The sequence below is a fragment of the Thermobia domestica genome, chromosome 6, assembly GCF_964235325.1.
Source record: "Thermobia domestica chromosome 6, izTheDome1.hap1.1, whole genome shotgun sequence".
Taxonomy (NCBI): domain Eukaryota; kingdom Metazoa; phylum Arthropoda; class Insecta; order Zygentoma; family Lepismatidae; genus Thermobia; species Thermobia domestica.
In genome coordinates, this window is record NC_137459.1 from 198,508,975 (window position 1) to 198,527,452 (window position 18,478).

General features: G+C 35.5%; 1 protein-coding gene across 10 annotated transcripts in view; it reads right to left on the reverse strand.

Annotated features, from left to right (window-relative positions):
• The window catches only part of NfI (Nuclear factor I), a 784,932-nt gene that overhangs the window by 203,254 nt on the left and 563,200 nt on the right, over positions 1–18,478 (reverse strand). For all 10 annotated transcript variants that reach the window (XM_081762573.1, XM_081762574.1, XM_081762571.1 and 7 more), the window contains one exon: positions 7,025–7,208. In XM_081762573.1, the coding sequence (XP_081618699.1) occupies positions 7,025–7,208 (184 nt within the window). The remainder of the gene's footprint in view (positions 1–7,024; positions 7,209–18,478) is intronic.

An 18,478-nucleotide genomic window follows, 5' to 3' on the forward strand; every position in this document is an offset into this window, starting at 1 on the left:
TTATATCCTAAGAGGGTGATATCTATCCATCTACTCTCTCTCTCTCTCTCTCTCTCTCTCTCTCTCTCTCTCTCTCTCTCTCTCTCTATATATATATATATATATATATATATATATATATATATATATATATATAACCGGTTGTTAAAAAATTAGGATAACACACACAACTGTAGACAGTACAAAACACTTCCTAGTACTAGGAAATCACTGTACCCGAAAATGATAACCGACAAACAATACTACTAACGCAAAAGGATTTCATTAAGGAATCTATAATTACAAATGCTAAAATTTAATTGTGTAACTTCGAATATTCAAATCTGAATTTAGGTCAGTTTGTTAAATGGTTTAGGTTATACTAATTTCAATTATATATACAGGGTGATAATGAACTATACCGACAAATTCTAACAAGTGATTCCCCATATCAAAATAAGCAAAACAATGCTAATTTCTTAAGAAAATCGATCTTGCCTGATTAATACAGCGTTCGATCACATTTAACCTGGTGAATTTGAGTCATATAATTAACGACTCGTTTCCAGTAGAATAGTAGACCATTACTACTAGGGCACTATGCACTCACTTTCGTCAACAGTAATGGAGAAGAAAACTACGCTAGAGTCGCTGCCCTAAAACTGACATAGATATTTCCTAACGTTAAAGTCGGGAGATTGAGAGGGCACGGAGAAGTGTTGCAGTTCATCTTAATTATCCTCAAACCGCGCCTGAAAAGGTCTGGTGTTTTTGTCAACTTATAGACTGCGTATTGTTTATGGAATATATGTACTATAACATACTACCTAGTCATCTAAAGTATCTACGTAATCATTGACAGTAATTACGTAGTTTTTTCGGAGTGAAAAAAGAACTTTCATGAAAATGTGGTCCTAAGCACAGAGCCGCCATCACGCTGGACGGTAGGAGCTCCGAAGCATATGCGTCTTTGGGCATCGTTCATCATACATAAATCCGATCTGTTGAAAGGAAAAAGATGGCACATCAAACTATATTACTCTCTTCCTATTATCATCGGTCAGTGCTTTATGTTCTCAACACAATATTTTGCGCGCTACTTGTTGGCGGCGCTGATCAGAGGTTTCGAAATCTCAACCTGAGCATGGGTTATGCACAGGTCTGAGTTGAGGTTATGCAGCTCTCGTCAGACTGTGATTGTATAGACAGGTCGTTACAAACGCTGATTAAGTTCTGCAATTAGATTTGCAACAATGGCTGTATGATTCTTTGTAGAGACGTTCCATAATATTCGGTGATGACATTACTGATGGGTTTCTCCATTATTTTGACTTAGAAATAAGTTTGCATAGCAATTTTTAATATGTGTTCAACTACTAAATAAGAATTGTATTACTATGACTAGCTTCGGCTAAATGGGAGCCTCACAGACCTTCGCATTTTCTCGGCCTACGGCCTCGGATCGAGTTTTTTTTTTTTTGTAACATTTTTACTTTTCGTTAAATACTCCCCCCCATGCGATCAATAGTAAGGAAGTTATAGGTGTTTTAAATTTTAAAAGGGTCGTCGCTTTGAAACAATATTGCAGATCGAAAAAAAAAATGACCGAAACAAGAGTTGTATGGATCCTTACGACAATTAAGAAACATTTTTCATTTTCCCTCTATCATCAATATCAAAGAAATTACAGATCTTATAGTTTCAAACGCCGCCATTTTCAATCAAGATGGCGGATGTAGCTGACGAACAAATCAAACCAAGTACTTTATCAAGAAAAAATCACATGACATGTATCATCATCACAAGATCAAAATATCGAACGCTATCGTGTCAACAAGGTTCGTTATACCTATATCTACGGTTTAAACCTAACATTCTAGACTTTCCTGTTAGTTACACAACAAACCCCAAAAAACTTTGGTGATTTATAGAGCAACCCACATTATGCTTTATTTTTTGCTTAATTATGCTTTATATTTTTCCAAATTATGCTTTGTTATGCTTTATTGTCAATTTCAATCATTGTTTAACATAAATTGTGTATACTGTATAATATTTACTATACATTAAATATTGTAAATATCTTGATGTGTTTATTAATATTTTATACAACCAGTTTCTTTCATATTCAATGAACTTTCTACTTAATGCACTGTAAAGAGATATGCTTTACTCGAGTCATTTTTTATCACTTGTGTGCAGGGGTAAAAGTGAGTGAAACGCGGGGGACGCCGTCCCCCACCGCGAAAAAAAATATGTACGGCGTCCCCTCATTTCCTAAAAAATTAAAATGGGCAAAGATAGGCAAGGGGACGGCGTGACGTCATACCGCTACCTACCACCCCCTACCTTTTAACATCCACTTTTACCCCTGCTTGTGTGCCCCTTAGAGGTGCATAATATGCAGAAAGGGAAACTAAAAATGCCACCAAAAGTGCTCAAGTTCAAGAGGTACAGATGTGGAGTTTTTGTGCACTTTTGTACGTTTCGAATCATCATACATAACTGCTCAGTTACACTTAGAATAAAGCTATTGTTTATTTATTGTTGGTTGAAAAATTTCTTCTTGTTTTCCTTTTTTCTTTTCTGCACTTCAAAGGATTACACCGAAAAGTTTACAGAAATAAAAATAAGCTTTTTATTGTTGCATTGTTATGTTCTCAAAGGTTTTGCACTGTAAATATTGGTTTAAAATATTAATCACTATGTTAAACTTGCAGTTAAACATAATTTTTCAAGAATTGTGCCATATATTTTAAATTACGCTTTATGCTTTATTTTACAAAATTATGCTTTCAAAATTAGTTTCTTCTGGACCCTTGGACAACCAAAACCATGTTGAAAGTACCAACCATATGTGTAAATTGCTGTTATGCTTTTTATGCTTTTGGGTTGCCCTAGTGACTTACTTAGATAACGCTATTAAAAACCTGGAATCATACGGTACCAAATTTCAAGTTTCTATTCCAATTCGAATTACCCAAATTAACTTTCTATATCAAATAAGAAAAAAAAACATTTAAATAGCATGGTTCATTGTTTCAATCCCTCCTCTTTACTCCTGGAAACGGAGGAAATATAATTTTAACAATTTCCCAATTGTTTTCTTTTCTAAAATTATAAGTGTACCAAATTTCAGCTTTGCACATCAACCTAATATACCCGTAATTTTATGTTAGTTCATGTATCTTTATATGTTAGCTTTTGACTAGCTGGGGGCTCCGCTTCCCGCGTTTGCTTGGTTTACGGCCTCGCATCTCTTACGTATCAGTCTTTGCATCAACAGTGAATTTCGTGCATTTGCTCTTTATTTACATTTATTGAATTTGGCTCAGCTGGGGACTTCGCCCCCTGAGCCCCACGTTTATATGGCCTACGGCCTCGCAACTTTTAAACCCAAAATTCTACCAAATTTCAAGTTTCTTTTCCTATTCCAACTATCTAAAAAAAATAAGATTTTGTTTCTCAAGAAAACGCCGATTTAAACAACACGAGACTTCCTTCATCTCCATTTAGGCCCCTTAAAAACTAAAAATATTCACTTTTGGCAATTTTCCAGTGGGTTAGTCCCGGAAGGCTACAATCATGCGGAATTTCATCATTCTAATAATGCCGGAAGTACCTAAACATTTTGGGATGTAGAAGACGTCCCATACAAATAACACATGGGAAAGATTTTTCAGTTCCCCATAAAACCAATCTACTGTTGAAAATTTTTATATTTAACGATTTACTTAGTTAACACTGACTAAAACGTATAAACATACTAAATTTTAAGTTTTTACTCCAATTCCAAGTACCTAAAATATGATATTATAGGTGCAAATAAAGGCCCATTTAAATAACACGAGGAAATTTTTCATTGCCCCTTTATATCCCTAAAACTTAAACATATCAACTTTTGGCAATTTTCCTGCGGTTAATCCCGAAAAACTACAATCATGCCAAATTTAATCATAGTAGCCCTACAGAAAGTGTCCAATAATTTTGGGGTGTAAAAGGTGTCCCACATTAAGTAACATGGAGAAGATTTTTCACTTCCCCATAAAACCACTTTGAAGTTAGGTCTTGTTTTTTATTTTTTTATTTTTAGTGATTTACATGAAAATATACAATCGTACCGAATTTCAAGTTTTTATTCCAAATCCAAGTATCTAAAACTTGAGACTATAGGTAAAAAAAAAAGCCCATTTAAATAACATGGGGAATTTCTTCATGCCTCCTTTAGACCTCCTAAAAATTAAAAATATTCACTTTTGACAATTTTCCTGTGAGTTAGTCTCGGAAAGCTACAATCATGTAAAATTTCATCTTTCCACATAACCCAGAAGTACCCCTTTATTTTATGTCAGTTCATGTAGTTTTATATATAGTTAGGATATAATACCGTTGCGATCTAAGTCATATATATATTGAATGTTCGAATCTTGTGTTCTTAGTTAAATATGCACTAAGTAAATTTCATCAAATTTAATGGTCAATCTAAAAGCAATGTATATGTATTTCATGGATACATACACACTAATTATTATTATTATTATTATTATTATTATTATTATTATTATTATTATTATTATTATTATTATTATTATTGGAAAAGTGAATGGTCACTGTAGATGAAAAAAGAGAAAAAGAAAAGAAAAATTCTCGATTTCAGTTAAGTTAATGTGGAAAGCACTGTAGCTCATACAGCAAACTTCCAATTAATCATGTTAATGATTGATGTAAGCAGCGCGGATAATATTGAATTCCGTTCCGGTGAGGTACATACATCGGATACAAATCTAAGTATTTCTTTGGTTTCTGAAAATGGACCTTATACTCCGATCAACTAACGAATATGAACGAATATATACATACTTTTTGCACTTAAAATTAGTTATAATTGCGTATTTACATTCCACATTGTAAAAATAACTAACTTCAATCATCGTTTCCAATGTAATTCTTTAAAAAATAGTATTCTTTTATTCTTAAAAAAAGAAACTAAAAAACAGACCAATACTACTCACAAACTAATAAAGATAAAACTAAACACAATTCAGTGGGCACGGTGGCTCAGGGAGTGAGTGGGGTCCCTGGTTCGATCCACGGCCAAGTACGTTTGTAGTGGACAACATTGTGTCCCTAGGTTTCTCGGGGGTATTCTCGCTTCTTCCCACATTCTTATCCCCCTAATTCTTCCATTATTATTCACTTGGCTTAATAATCAGTTTCCCTTAGCCTACAGGGTATAGTCGTGGGAAGTTAAACTGAAACACAATTAAAAAATGAAACGGTTAATTAATTAGTATTGAGTTAGCTCTCAACATTTATTTTCATTATTAAGTGGCTAAGTTCCAATGAACTGCTGTTATTTCCTTGTCGCAAAATATGATTATTAACAATAAAGGTAAGACTTTTCCGGAATCACCCAGCTTGGTCAAAGACTATACTGAACAGGAGGTTATATTTTATATATATATATATATATATATATATATATATATATATATATATATAGGTGCATTTGCTGGTTCTCATTCCATTGTAGTACGATCTCCATTTTTTCAAAAAAAAATCTGAAGCGAAATAAATCATTGCTCTTTAACAAGACAATACTGATGCGATTCTCAAAAATTAATTTTAAAAAACCTAACTAGAAGAAAGTGCTCTTTACGTTTATAGTTGCATAAGCATTGCAATTACATCCAGTAAGATTGAACATATGCCAGCAAGATTCTATTTCTTAACATGAAAAAGCGCATCACTCTTATCTTCTTGTATTGATGGCAAGAATCGCAATCACCCTACAATGACCAGCCTACCTCCATAATAGTTACGAATTTCTTCACCTTCTAGTAGCGCTTAACCGTTTCTTTCAAATTTCTTGTGGCAAGTAAGGGGGAGAGGATAGAGGAAGAATGAATGATGACAAAACGCAACTATGCTTAAAAAAAAGACAAATGTGTGCATACAACTGAATTAGAATTTATTTTCATGGACAAAGAGAGTGTTGTTTAAAATATTCCGCGTTTATTTTCAATTTGCCTATAAAATGTTAAGTTTCATGCCTTTTCTCTTATTTTATTGCAAGTGTGCACAGAGAACGTGGTAGTGATATTGATTCCATAAATGAAATGGAACATTCGTAATTATTAAAATATATACGTTATATCTTGCACTATATGCTATATTTAATTTAACTAGTGTTTAATAAAATCAATGTAGAAATTTTTGATAGAAACCATTTTTGAACTTACGCTGAACAGTAAGTGTGCATTATGTTCAAACTAAATAGTAATTGAATATTACAGTAATAATAGAGAATGTAAATTTACATCAATGTGTAGAAAAGAATATATTTTCTTGTCCGTGTGCGCGTGGACGTGTATGAACTTGATTTTGATATTGCAATCTCTTTCTCTTTTGTTTCTTTATTTTATTTTTTTAAGATTAACGTTCCAGAATTATGCTCCACGCTAAAGGAGGCGGTGATGATGAAATCAACGAATTGGTGGAATGATGAATGTGAGAATCCGGAAAAACCTCGAGAAAATCCACGTACACTGCATTTGTCCACCGCAAAGACCACTTGGTGCGAGCTGGAATCGAACAAAGTACTCCATTCCCTATTCTTGTTTGTCTTTCTTTAAAACCTGCTATCGTAATTTAAATGACTGCACGACAAAATGTGGAATAATACATATATGCTTTCGCGAGGTACACAATTAATAAGAGAGAAAATAAAATCAAAGGGGTACTTTTTTTTAAAGAAAAATCGTAGTTGCTGTAATTCTTTCAAATATGTTTTTGTAATCAATATATGAAACTAAAAGATGGTAACATAAATCTCTATTTATCGTTCACTAAATTTACAGCCAAAACAATTATCTTACGCAAGCGACTTTGAGGTGAGCCGTTAAATATATCTACTAACGTAATGATATCATGCAGCTACACACATACCTATAAACACACTACAAGAAACCACTAAAAGCTAAAAAGAAGCACTAACGATATGTAAACTAGTTCATTAGCTTAATAAATGGACAGAAAGACTAACCGTGGCTATTGATGAAGTTGGCCAGGTAGAGGTCCAGTTCGCGGACGGATACGTTGATGTGGTAGGGATTGACGCAAAGGCCGGGATGTGCGCACTCCGGGGACTTTTCCAAGCGCTCACCGTCCGTACTTTCCAATGGGATAGCCTTGAACAATATCACCATAACAAGGTCCAACCTCCACACCTGAAACACAATATATACAAAATTAATGTTATACACAACATACAAACGCGTTATAGATCACACTGACACTTGCGTTGAATATTCTTTCTTGTTATATTAACAATGAATGTCCTTAAGTGTAAAATAGAGCGTGTCTTCCTGGTGGGAGCTTATGTGGTTTGGATCTCACATTAAGTTTTAGGTGCACGTCTCATATAGTTTTGATGCTGATACAAGGGACGCTGAACTCTAATCCAACCACACTCGTAAGTGTAAAATATGTTAAGAAAGCCTGAGAAGTGTAAAATTTCTTGAAGTTTTGCCGCTTTCTAAAGTCACGTCCGCTAATGACAATAAATGTATTCCAGTAATATGTGACAATGTATTAAAATGCACAGCTAATATTTTAAAGGATTTGTTTTGCTATGTTATTTTCAGTGTCCACTAGTTACACAATGGAGGTGGTTCACTTGATTGATTAATGCATTTATGTATCTCAATCATACGCACAAACGTTCATGAAACCAAACTAATATTTCTATCATCAAGGCTATTTATGTATTCTTATGAAAATAAATACATTATAAGTGCTATGGAAATACTTTTATAAGAATATCATATTTTTTTTAGACCAGTTACTGAATCACTCAATCAGAAGGTATGCAAAAGAAAGGAAAAAATAAATTATAAAGAAACGTATCAAATTCTTCAGATACTAATTAAGAAAAACAGAGATGGAACATATTAAGTATCTACACGTTCTAGTTACTATTGAAGACAAAAAAAGTACTAGTTACTTCATATTATTTAAAAAAAAAGATGACATGAAAAGAAAGAAGATAACCAGATTACCAATGAATTTGCTATTTAAAAGAGCACAGAAATTTTATTCTGCTCTTCTTTTCGTTAGGTGTTGAGGTGCAGTGCATCTGAAGCATGGCAACATGGGACCGCAAAGTTCACAGAAATACCAACCTCTCATTTCACGTGGTATTTCCAAGTTCCTCTAATGCAGAGAAGACATAGTATCCTCGAAGGATTTTGTAAATTTCATTTTTTCCCTGACGAGTTCAGAGAATTAGGAACGCCATTATCATAATCAATTATAACTTTAAAAATATATATGTACACAAACAAAATTCAAGAATCAAATTTAATTTATTACGGCAAACGTTTTCCTTCTGTGATACACATGCTTTACCAGATAAATACTTATGCGATTTAATAATCGCATTCTTAAATGTCCTTCTCTAAGGTGGACTGCTTCAACCGGTCGAGAAATGCCACAGCAACTAGCGGTAACTACAATGCTGATCATTTAGAAGGAAGCCGAATTATTCGGATAATAACTTGTTACGAGAATAACGCTATATTATATTTAATAAGTAATATCAAGAATTTTTCCTATAGTTGTTAACTATATTAGCATTAGGGAAACGCAGAAGTAGCTGCGTGTTCGAACAGTCTTACCGCTATAAAGAAAATACTTAGTAGCATCAGGCGCAATTTACAAATGTGGGATCTATCATTGTTAGGTTGATGGAAGTGAAATGTCCGCTTTGACATCTGGTGGGAAACTTACCTCAGCAACACAACACAGAGATGGGGTACTGTTATGCATCCACCTCACAAACTCTGTACACGCGTCGAATAAACAGCTTAGGGTACTCGAATAGAAGGTAGTGCGTTGCTGAACAGGGTCACATGAAAGTTCACTATGGGGACACAATTGCGAGTTATTTCCTTTAAGACTTCAAACTGGAACATTCTGCGCAGCAAGCCGCAAAATACATTAACAGTGCATTTGGGACAGGAATGGCGAATGAATACTATTCAAATTTCATTCCGGTGACACCGTATTGCGAAATGATCCCAGTGGGTCCGACCAACATCATCTTCGGATTACCTCCTCTGGAACACCATGGAAGCGTACTCTCGGCAAAAGTGTTTGTGCTATTGCTGTCAAGTTTCGAAGACATCATACCACGGTCGTTCGGTGGCTTCGTGCAATCGGTAAAGGAAAAACGTTGGGACTCATGAGTGTCATATTTTGACACCGGCGAACAAGAATCGCTAACTGAATGTGCGGTTCTCTGAGCGTAAGAAATAGCCGGGAAAATTTCCCACATTGAATTTTACTTTAGATGAAAAATGGATGTTATGACAATTATGAACGATCAGGACAATGGCTGGATTGCGATGCCGAGGTGCCCACAGAAATGATTTTGCCGACATGTGGTCTATAGTTGAAGTGATCCATTATGTTCTTCACAGGAGAGGTGAAACATTCGATACAGTATTGAACTTTACGAAACATACAGAAAACTTTTCGCAAGCATCCAGTAATGGCAAACAAAGTGTTCTCATATTACACGATAACGCTGTCGCACAGAGGACGATGCACAATCTCAATAAGTTGCAGTATGAAACCCTTCCTCATCCCATGTGTTCTCCTAATATCTCTCCCACTGATTATCATTTCTTCCGATCTCTTCTTGAGAGGAAAGACCTTCCCTGATTGAGAGGTGCAACATGCTGTTGGGGATTTCTTCGCATCGAGAAATCTACTTCTTTTGCCATGGAATAAAAGCGTTGGCTGAGGGATCACAAAAGTTTGCGGTTGCAGGGGATGGTGAATATTTTGATTAACTAGATATTGCTGTTCTCATATTCTTGCCTTTTGAAATCATGCACCTGAGACGGACAATAAAATGATAACTCGTTTTATTCACCGAAAAGGGTATAACTGTTAGTTTTAAAAAAATAAATAAATAAACGAATCTGGATTTAATGTAACAGAATTAAGCGTGCCAGCAGAATGAAAAATTCGCACGTTTCTGAAAACTGAAAGCGTTTATTACAATAGATATCAAAGTCTTAATTCTATCAAATACGAAAAGTATTCTTCATAGTGAGTAACACCATCATTATCAAACAAAGTATACTTTCAATTATAACATTCTTTATAAGCAAGTGAAGTGAATGTAAGTGAAATGCATGCATTGTAATTAGAGGGTTAGCCTATCTAGGGACACAGTATTTCCTTTCAGAGAGAAAACAAGCTCTCCGAAAATACCTGAGATGTCAAATGTTGCTTTCAGTTGGGAATATAGATAATTTTCCAGTACCTTTATTCCACTGTTGGATCCTTTACTCCCTTAATGTGTCCCTAATTCTATTTATCCCTTTTCCTCTTCTTTTGCTGTTATTTTTTTAAAAACTGTTTTAAATTTTCCGGTATTAATAGCACTGCTCTGCATCAAAAATGATGTTTTCGAATGAATGGGTGTTCCTAAACCAATTTTTTGCGCTGAGTTCAACGGTGCAATCCGCTTAGTTCTAGCATGCCAGGTTTCTGAGTAATTGAAAGATTTGTGTTTAATAAAAGCCCTGTTTGTATGCTATAGAACGCCAAGGAATGTTTCCGATCATCTTTATTTCTAGTAATAAATCTAAAGTGAAATTGTGAATACCGTAGAGCAGCGTTTCCCAACCGGTGTGCCGTGAATGAGCTGCTGGTGTGCCGCGAGGAAATCGAAATAAAAATTATTAATTCTATAGCAATAGAAAAGCAAGATATAGGGAAAAATGAATATTTGTACAGGGTGCGGCACGTAAAACCGGCCTGTAAAGTGAACACATAAAATGAAATGTAATGTATTGAATATGATTAACTACAACACATAAATGAAATATAATGTATTGAATATCTCCTGGTTGACTTTCGAGGACTTCTTGTCATTATCTCCTCCACCTGCATCTTTAATTCAGGTGTGCAGACAGATGGTCGTCTGTTCCTGGGAGCATTTTGAACCGATCCTGTACGCCGCCATTTTTCAATCAATTCCTGAATGGTGCTTTTTGCTGGCACAGAACGTCCTGGAAATTTCTCCCGAAACAAATTCTTTGTTTTCACAAAAGATCCAGTGAGAATGAACCCTTCAACAATGGCAACACGCTCGGGTATCGAATACGGCATTATCACACACTGACACTCACCCGGCTTAACACAACGAGGCCTTTTTCTCAACTGGTTTCGACAAGTTTCACTGGCTGCGGCTGCACGTGACTGCTGCAGGTCACGTAAGTCGACCCGACCTCGACACGCCATCTCTTGGTAGGAAGGTAGATTATTTAAGTGTTGCCAAAAACACAATATACCAGAATATTACGACGGGCCGGTTTTACGTGCCGCACCCTGTATTTAACATTACTATGGACCTCTACTACGATCTACAATTTTAAGTTTCAGACCTTGTTACTTTTCTATACATTTTTAATGTTGAAAAAAGTATTTGTTATCATTTTATGACTATTATTGCTTCTTTATTGTTGCAGACTATTTCGTAACTTGAAATTTTAAGATATCATTCAACGCTTTTGACAAACCAAACATGCATATAAATTACCTACATTTGTGTTTTAAAAGAACAAGAGATTTGTTTGTTCGTACGCTATTTAGCGATCTTCCTTCTTAGTGAAAGGTTGGACACAGTTTTCGAAAAAGAAAGCGTATGTTTAAAAACCTGAACCTAACATTACATTGCAATTGTTTTCTATTTTTAAATTGCAATAAAAAAAAGCATAATGATTTATCACGGGGAAAAACCAGTGATCGAGTTTTTTCTCTATGAGAAGGAGATCAGTAATCACAGAAAATATACCACGGTATTTTATAATTACAAATACGTAATATTTATCTATGAGTGTGCCGCGAGAATTCAAGTTATACCCGTAGTGTGCCGCAAGTTGGAAAAGGTTGGGAAACGCTGCCGTAGAGTATCTGGTCTGGCAACACTATTTACGCTGCTCTTTACTTCACACGTAGTCTGCTAACACGGACTGGAGTGAGCTGGACGGTGTCGTAAAATGTGGATTTGTGTATTAAGAAAACACTGTCTTCACGTGGCAGAAACGACCCGAACACTTTCTGTTATATATGTGGAAAGTACATGTTGTGTAAACAAAGACTAACCATAACACCATTTGTGAAAGAAGCCTATTTTGCCTATTTCGGACTTATACTTGGTGACGAAAATAAACCATGGGCACCCCAGAAGGTATGTAAGATGTGGTGGAAGGATTGCGGTTGTGGATGAACGGACAAAGAGATAAATTTTATTTTGCTCTTCCAATGGTATGGAGGTAACAATTAAACCACACGGATGATTGTTACTTTTGTCAGGTGAAAGTGCAAGGTTTCAGTGCCAAGAACAAACGTGATATAGTGTATCCTCATTTGATTTTGATTTGATTTTAGTTTAGCGTCCCGTTCAGCAGCGAGGCTATATGAGACGTGGACCTACTGATTAACGTGGAATCCGAACCACATGAGCTCCCGCCGGGAATCGAACCCGGGTCTCCCACGCCAAAGTGTATCCTCATTTGAGATCTGCAATGCGACCAATCAAACATGACGAAACTTTGCCTGTATCGTCTCGTCCATCATGCAGTACATCGCCGCGAAAGGAAATGTTAAGTGATACAACAGACAACAATGGGTCAGATACAGACGACTACGTACCCAGTACAAGTGACAATAAACCACACTTATTTAGTCAGACAGCACTGAATGACTTGGTACGTGATCTTGCGTCACCAAAGGAGCGTGTCGAACTATTAGGGTCCATACTGAAAGCCAGACATTTATTGTTACCTGGAACAAAAATCTTACATTACAGATCCCGGGAACAAGAAATAGTGTCTTTATTTTCAGAAGAAAGGTCTATGATCTACTGTAATGATATACCACAACTTATTACGTGGCTTAGTGTACAGTATAAGGCTTCAGACTGGAGACTTTTCATAGATTCGTCTGTAACCAGCCTGAAAGGTGTTTTACTCCACAATGGGAATGTCCTTGCTTCTGTACCAGTTGATTATTCTACTAATGTGAAAGAATCATATGAAAGTTTGCAATTTTTGTTGCAGTGTGTAAAGTACTCCGAGCATGGGTGGGTTTTATGTGGCGGCCTCAAGGTTATCAACCTTTTACTTGGACCACAGCTGGGTAACACAAAAATGCCTTGCTTCTTGTGCGAATGGGACAGTCGCGACAGAAAAAAATCACTGGCAAAGGCGGGAGTGGCCAACCAGAGGACCGTTCACACCCGGAACCAAGAACGTTCAACATGCGCCACTTGTAGAACCCACAAAAGTTCTTCTCCCTCCCCTTCATATAAAGTTGGGAATCATGCACCAGTTCGGACGTACTCTAGATAAGGACGGTGCATGTTTTAAATACATATGTAATGTTTTCCCCAGAATAACCCTGGAGAAACTGAAAGCAGGTGTTTTTACTGGACCCCAGATCAAGAAACTAATGTGTGACCCCAATTTTGACCTTACAAACAGAAAAACAATCTTCCTAATGTAGGTACACTGTCTACTGAATATATATCATACGTTTATAAAGAGCCATAGTTACTTACAATTAAACAGAAGTGCACCTGTCAAAGTAGTTGGGAAAGTAACACATTTTTCGCCTTAGTACATTTTTTTCCCTTGCAAGTTTTGTTGTGAAAGCTGCCCCTAGAAATCCTAACCCTCGTAATTAGTGAAACGGGACATAATCAATTTACGCTGGTGAAAGCACAATTAAACTTATCCAGTGGGAATTCTCGTATCTGGTCTAAAGTTAGAACACAAGAAGGTGTTGGTAATTTGTAGTGGTCCGGACATTACATTCGTTAAACATCTCGAACATAGTTGTACTCACTTAAAAAGCACGTGTGATCACTTGAGCTTGGGATAGGTACAGGTTATCTAGCAATTCCTGTTTATGTGTACGTCTATTGTGCTTTAACTGCAGTTACCTTTGCAGTTGCAAAGAATGTCCTGTTGATCAGTCCAAATAACTGCGTGAAAACCTGCGTAGTTCGCACAGTTTATCTTTCAATTATGACGTCATAAAGGACAAATGGCACAGGAAAACAAAATGTATGAACCCTTAACAAAGGAACCAGAAAGCATGCACAGGGAAATATTTCACATCCATACTGACTTCATCAAGGTGTATCAAGGTATGTCACGGTGTGTCAGGGTGTCCCACGTTTGACCAAGATTCGATGGTGTCAAGATCTTGTTTTCCGGAAATTGACTAACTAGGGATATACTTGAACCTGAACCCACAAAGTGGGGGTGGTGTATATATTTCCCGAAAGCTTGGGTCAAGGTAATATCAAAACCAGTTACCAAAAGTGGGAAGGTATCATGCATTCCGCTTGGAGGCAGCACTTTACTCATTGTTCTTAAAATCTTTAAGCGTGTCCATAAAGTCCGTTGCAACCCCGAAAAATCTGAAACGATGAGACAGATATGAGAACAGAAAAACATGTCTTTCATTATTTCAAAAGTACAATGTATCAAAGTGAAATAAATTATCCCAGGGTCCCAGACGGGACCCAACTCAAAATTTGTAAATGGAAAGGGGGGTCAACTTGCATATCGTATGAATGAAAGAAGATAAATCAAGTCTCGACTCTCTACGATAAGCATGTGCAAAATAGTGGTGGGTCAAAATATCAACACAATGTTCGTTGTAAAGTCCATGGCCACTCTTATGAATCCGAAACGGTGGGATAGGTGTAAAAACAACAACACAGATATGCCATTATTTCAAATGTATAATGATTCAACGTAAAAAGAAAATTCCAGGGTCCCTCGGAGGGTCCTAGACGAGGTCCAATTCAAAATATTGAAATGGGAAAGGGGTTCAAGTTGAAAATCGTATGAAAGCTGATGTTAAGTGAAAGAAGACGAGACAAGTCTCGACTCTTGATGATAAGCCTGTGCAAAATGGCGGTGCGTCGAAATAACACAAGCGTCATTGAAAAGTCTATGCCCACTCCTATTCATCTGAAACGGTGAGACAGGTGTAAAAACAAAACAAAAAACTAGAATATATCAAAATAAAAAAGAAATATCCTAGGGTCACCGCAGGATCCCACACGGGGTTCAACTAAAAAATTTCAAATGCCAAGTGGGGCAAATAAGCACATCATGTGAAAGCTCAACTTGAATCCCTTTCCCATTTCAATATTTTGAGTTGGACATCGTCTGGGACCCTGCGAGGGACCCTGAAACAGTATTTTACTATGAATCACTATAATTTTGAAATAATGACTATAATGACATGCCCGTTCTTTTCTTTTCACCTATCCCACCGTTTTAGATTCATAAGAAAAAGACTCTGCCAAAGAAGATTGTGTTGATATTTTGATCCACCACTATTTTGCACAGGCTCATCGTAGAGTGTCGAAACTTGATTTATGTTCTTTCATTTAACACCAACTTTCATACGATATGCAAGTTGACCCCTCTTTCCATTTACAAACTTTGAGTTGGACCCTGTCTGGGAATCTGGGATAATTTATTTCACTTTGATACGTTGTACTTTTTAAATGACGAAAGACATCTTTTTCTGTTCTCATATCTGTCTCATCGTTTCAGATTTTTCGGGGTTGCAACGGACTTTATGGACACGCTTAAAGATTTTAAGAACAACCAGTAAAGTGCTGCCCCCAAGCGGAATGCATGATACCTCCCCACTTTTGGTAACCGGTTTTTATCTTACCTTGACCTAAGCTTTCAAGAAATATATGCATCACCCCCACTTTGCGGGTTGAGGTTCAAGTACATCCCGGGTAAGTCGAAACCCAAACACTGGTGGTCCATAACTTGGGAACAAAAGGCCTACCTAAGTCTATCATCATGTGAAGCATGGTCAAGATCGAACGAGTTTTGAAGATCGCGTATGATATATATACAACTCTTGTGATTTATTTATTGTTTTGAACATTCAGATGGACGGAAAGGAAGAAAAAGGTGACAAGTTATTTTCTCATTTTACTAGCATAGCTCAGGACTGTTTCAGCCGTATGGAAGATGCAGCTAGTGTCAATATTAAATTATAGTCTCAAAATTCTTAGAAGAATTGCACTCGAATCTCTTCTATATTTCATTTTGCATGATCGCTTACAAAAGCTAAAATGCTAATACCTGTTATGTGCTACTATTTGTAATTTCTAGAAAAGAAAGAACAGAAAGTTACAATTGTATGTTTGAACATCTATCTTAAAGGAATAATCACGGATTAAAACACTACGGTGGTCAAGCTCTCTGAAATGGATTGGCCAGCCTATCAATATGCATACTTCCAGTCTCTCTCAAAATTATTTCAACTTGCTAATAATCTTCCCTATATTTTTTTAAATATTCTTTTACTTTTTACATTTTGACTTTTTCTATATTTTCATTTGCTCTTTCTTTTCTTCAAACAATAAAAGAATTATAACGTTCCTCTACCTGTTTCGTTTAGTAATTCGCTACTTAAGTTACTACACACCTTTTTGCCATCTTCTGTAGAAATCATGTTTCCAGACATTTCTTTTCCCTCACTTTATCACTTCTTCTGTAATAAACCAGGCTTTCTTAGCAGCATTCTGTTCATAGTTGTTTATTGCATTGTGGAGGTACGAAGGATCAGTTATGGAATGCTCACCTATGGTGCGAAAATTCTTGTTCGAAACCACAGCATGTAAGTGTGTGCAAGTCTGCATTCCATACTACATCATCTCTGCGAGTTTCCTTAGGTTTCTTTCATTTCTCCTCACATTCCAATCATTCACTTTCATTAATCTCTCGTCTTCTTAAAAGGTATAAATGTGGGACTCAACTACTTTTTTTCAGTCTGATGCACAGTAGTTCCGATTGTCAAAATCGTGGCAAAAACCTACTAAATTGAGCTTTCAATTTGAAAACCTTTAAAACCCTAAACAGATAAGTTGCTATCTTTACCGTTAGAAACAATCATTTTTGAATCTCAAATGTATACCTAGCTGTCAAAATCAATTTTAATGTGAAGGCCGAATTCGTCATAACGGAATTTTGCTGACAACGAAAGTAAATGAAGTTTTCAATCGCACTTCATTTCTTGTGTTTGTAGTTATTTTTTAAAAACATAATCAACGACTGAAATTAAGTAAATTTCAACTATGTAAATAAAATACAATAGCATTTGACTATTATAAAATATTAGAGCATTTACAATATACGTTTCTTTTATAAAGTTTCCAGTTTAAGTCACAAAACAACAAAATATGCAGTCAAAAGTCCCGTGAAATCCCAACCTCAAACATTTTTTCGAACTTTTTTAAACAGTTCCTCACTAATGTAAAAATAAAAAACAGCTTCCCTACTTGCTCTACTTTATTTTATTCAAATTTTGCTGCAGTAATGAATATATAAGATTTTAGGCGTGCATTGCAAGTTTCCTTTTGATCGACGTAAAATGAATAAAAATATTCAATAAAAAAGTAGTAATTATATTATTTTGCTATTAATTTATTTAAAATTTAAACCAGAGACTTTGGAAACCCCTCAATATAAATTAATCTTGATATTAAACTATATATAAACTTCATTTTATTTTTTCAAACAACAATATGAAATTCGAAATCAGCGACCTCGGAAATATCCCCATGCCACTTTTTATTGAAACCAAACTAATTTACATTTGAATTTCCCTTTCTGGATACGCCACTTTGTTGATAGTTTCAGTAGCGTAACGCAAAAATATCGGTCCTCCCGTAGGATTATATTTGGCCCCCCTTCGCATGCTCATTAACTTCCCACTATATTATGTCTCTGTAGAAGACAATGGTTAATAAATCCATGGAATATAATAAAATTACAATTAAAATTAATACTTACCGAAAAAGGCAAAAATTATTTTCCCTTAACCTTCAAGTGCTAAGATGATTTTTTAAACTGATGTTGCTAGAATGGATGAATTTTCACTCAGAGCATATTTTTCTTTCTAAAGTAAATAACGTTCTAAAGTAATTTCTTCTTATTTTATTTTCTATTCCCTTCTGATACATGAGTATGAACGAATACATTATACACAATCACTTAAGTATGTGCATCATTTTATCTATACATAGTCAATCATAGGAATGTGTTTTATATGTTATATATAATCAAGATTGATTTCTTTGTTTCTCCTTGTCTAGTTTAACATGTCTTCAGCATTGTTGCTTGTTTATTTTAGTTATTTTATATGTAATAAGTTCCATTTTCACTTTTCATGTTTTATTTTCTGTATTGTTTTGTATGTCGGTAACTCCTTAGCGTACCTAAGTGTATATCCTTTTTATTCTCGTCGTAAAAAAAAAAGAAAAAACTATTATGAGATCCGACTGTACAAGAAAAATGTAAATGGTTTAGTGGAAAAAGGTTATGCCTTAACTCCGCCATTTTAAATAAATAAATAAATAAGAAATAAACGC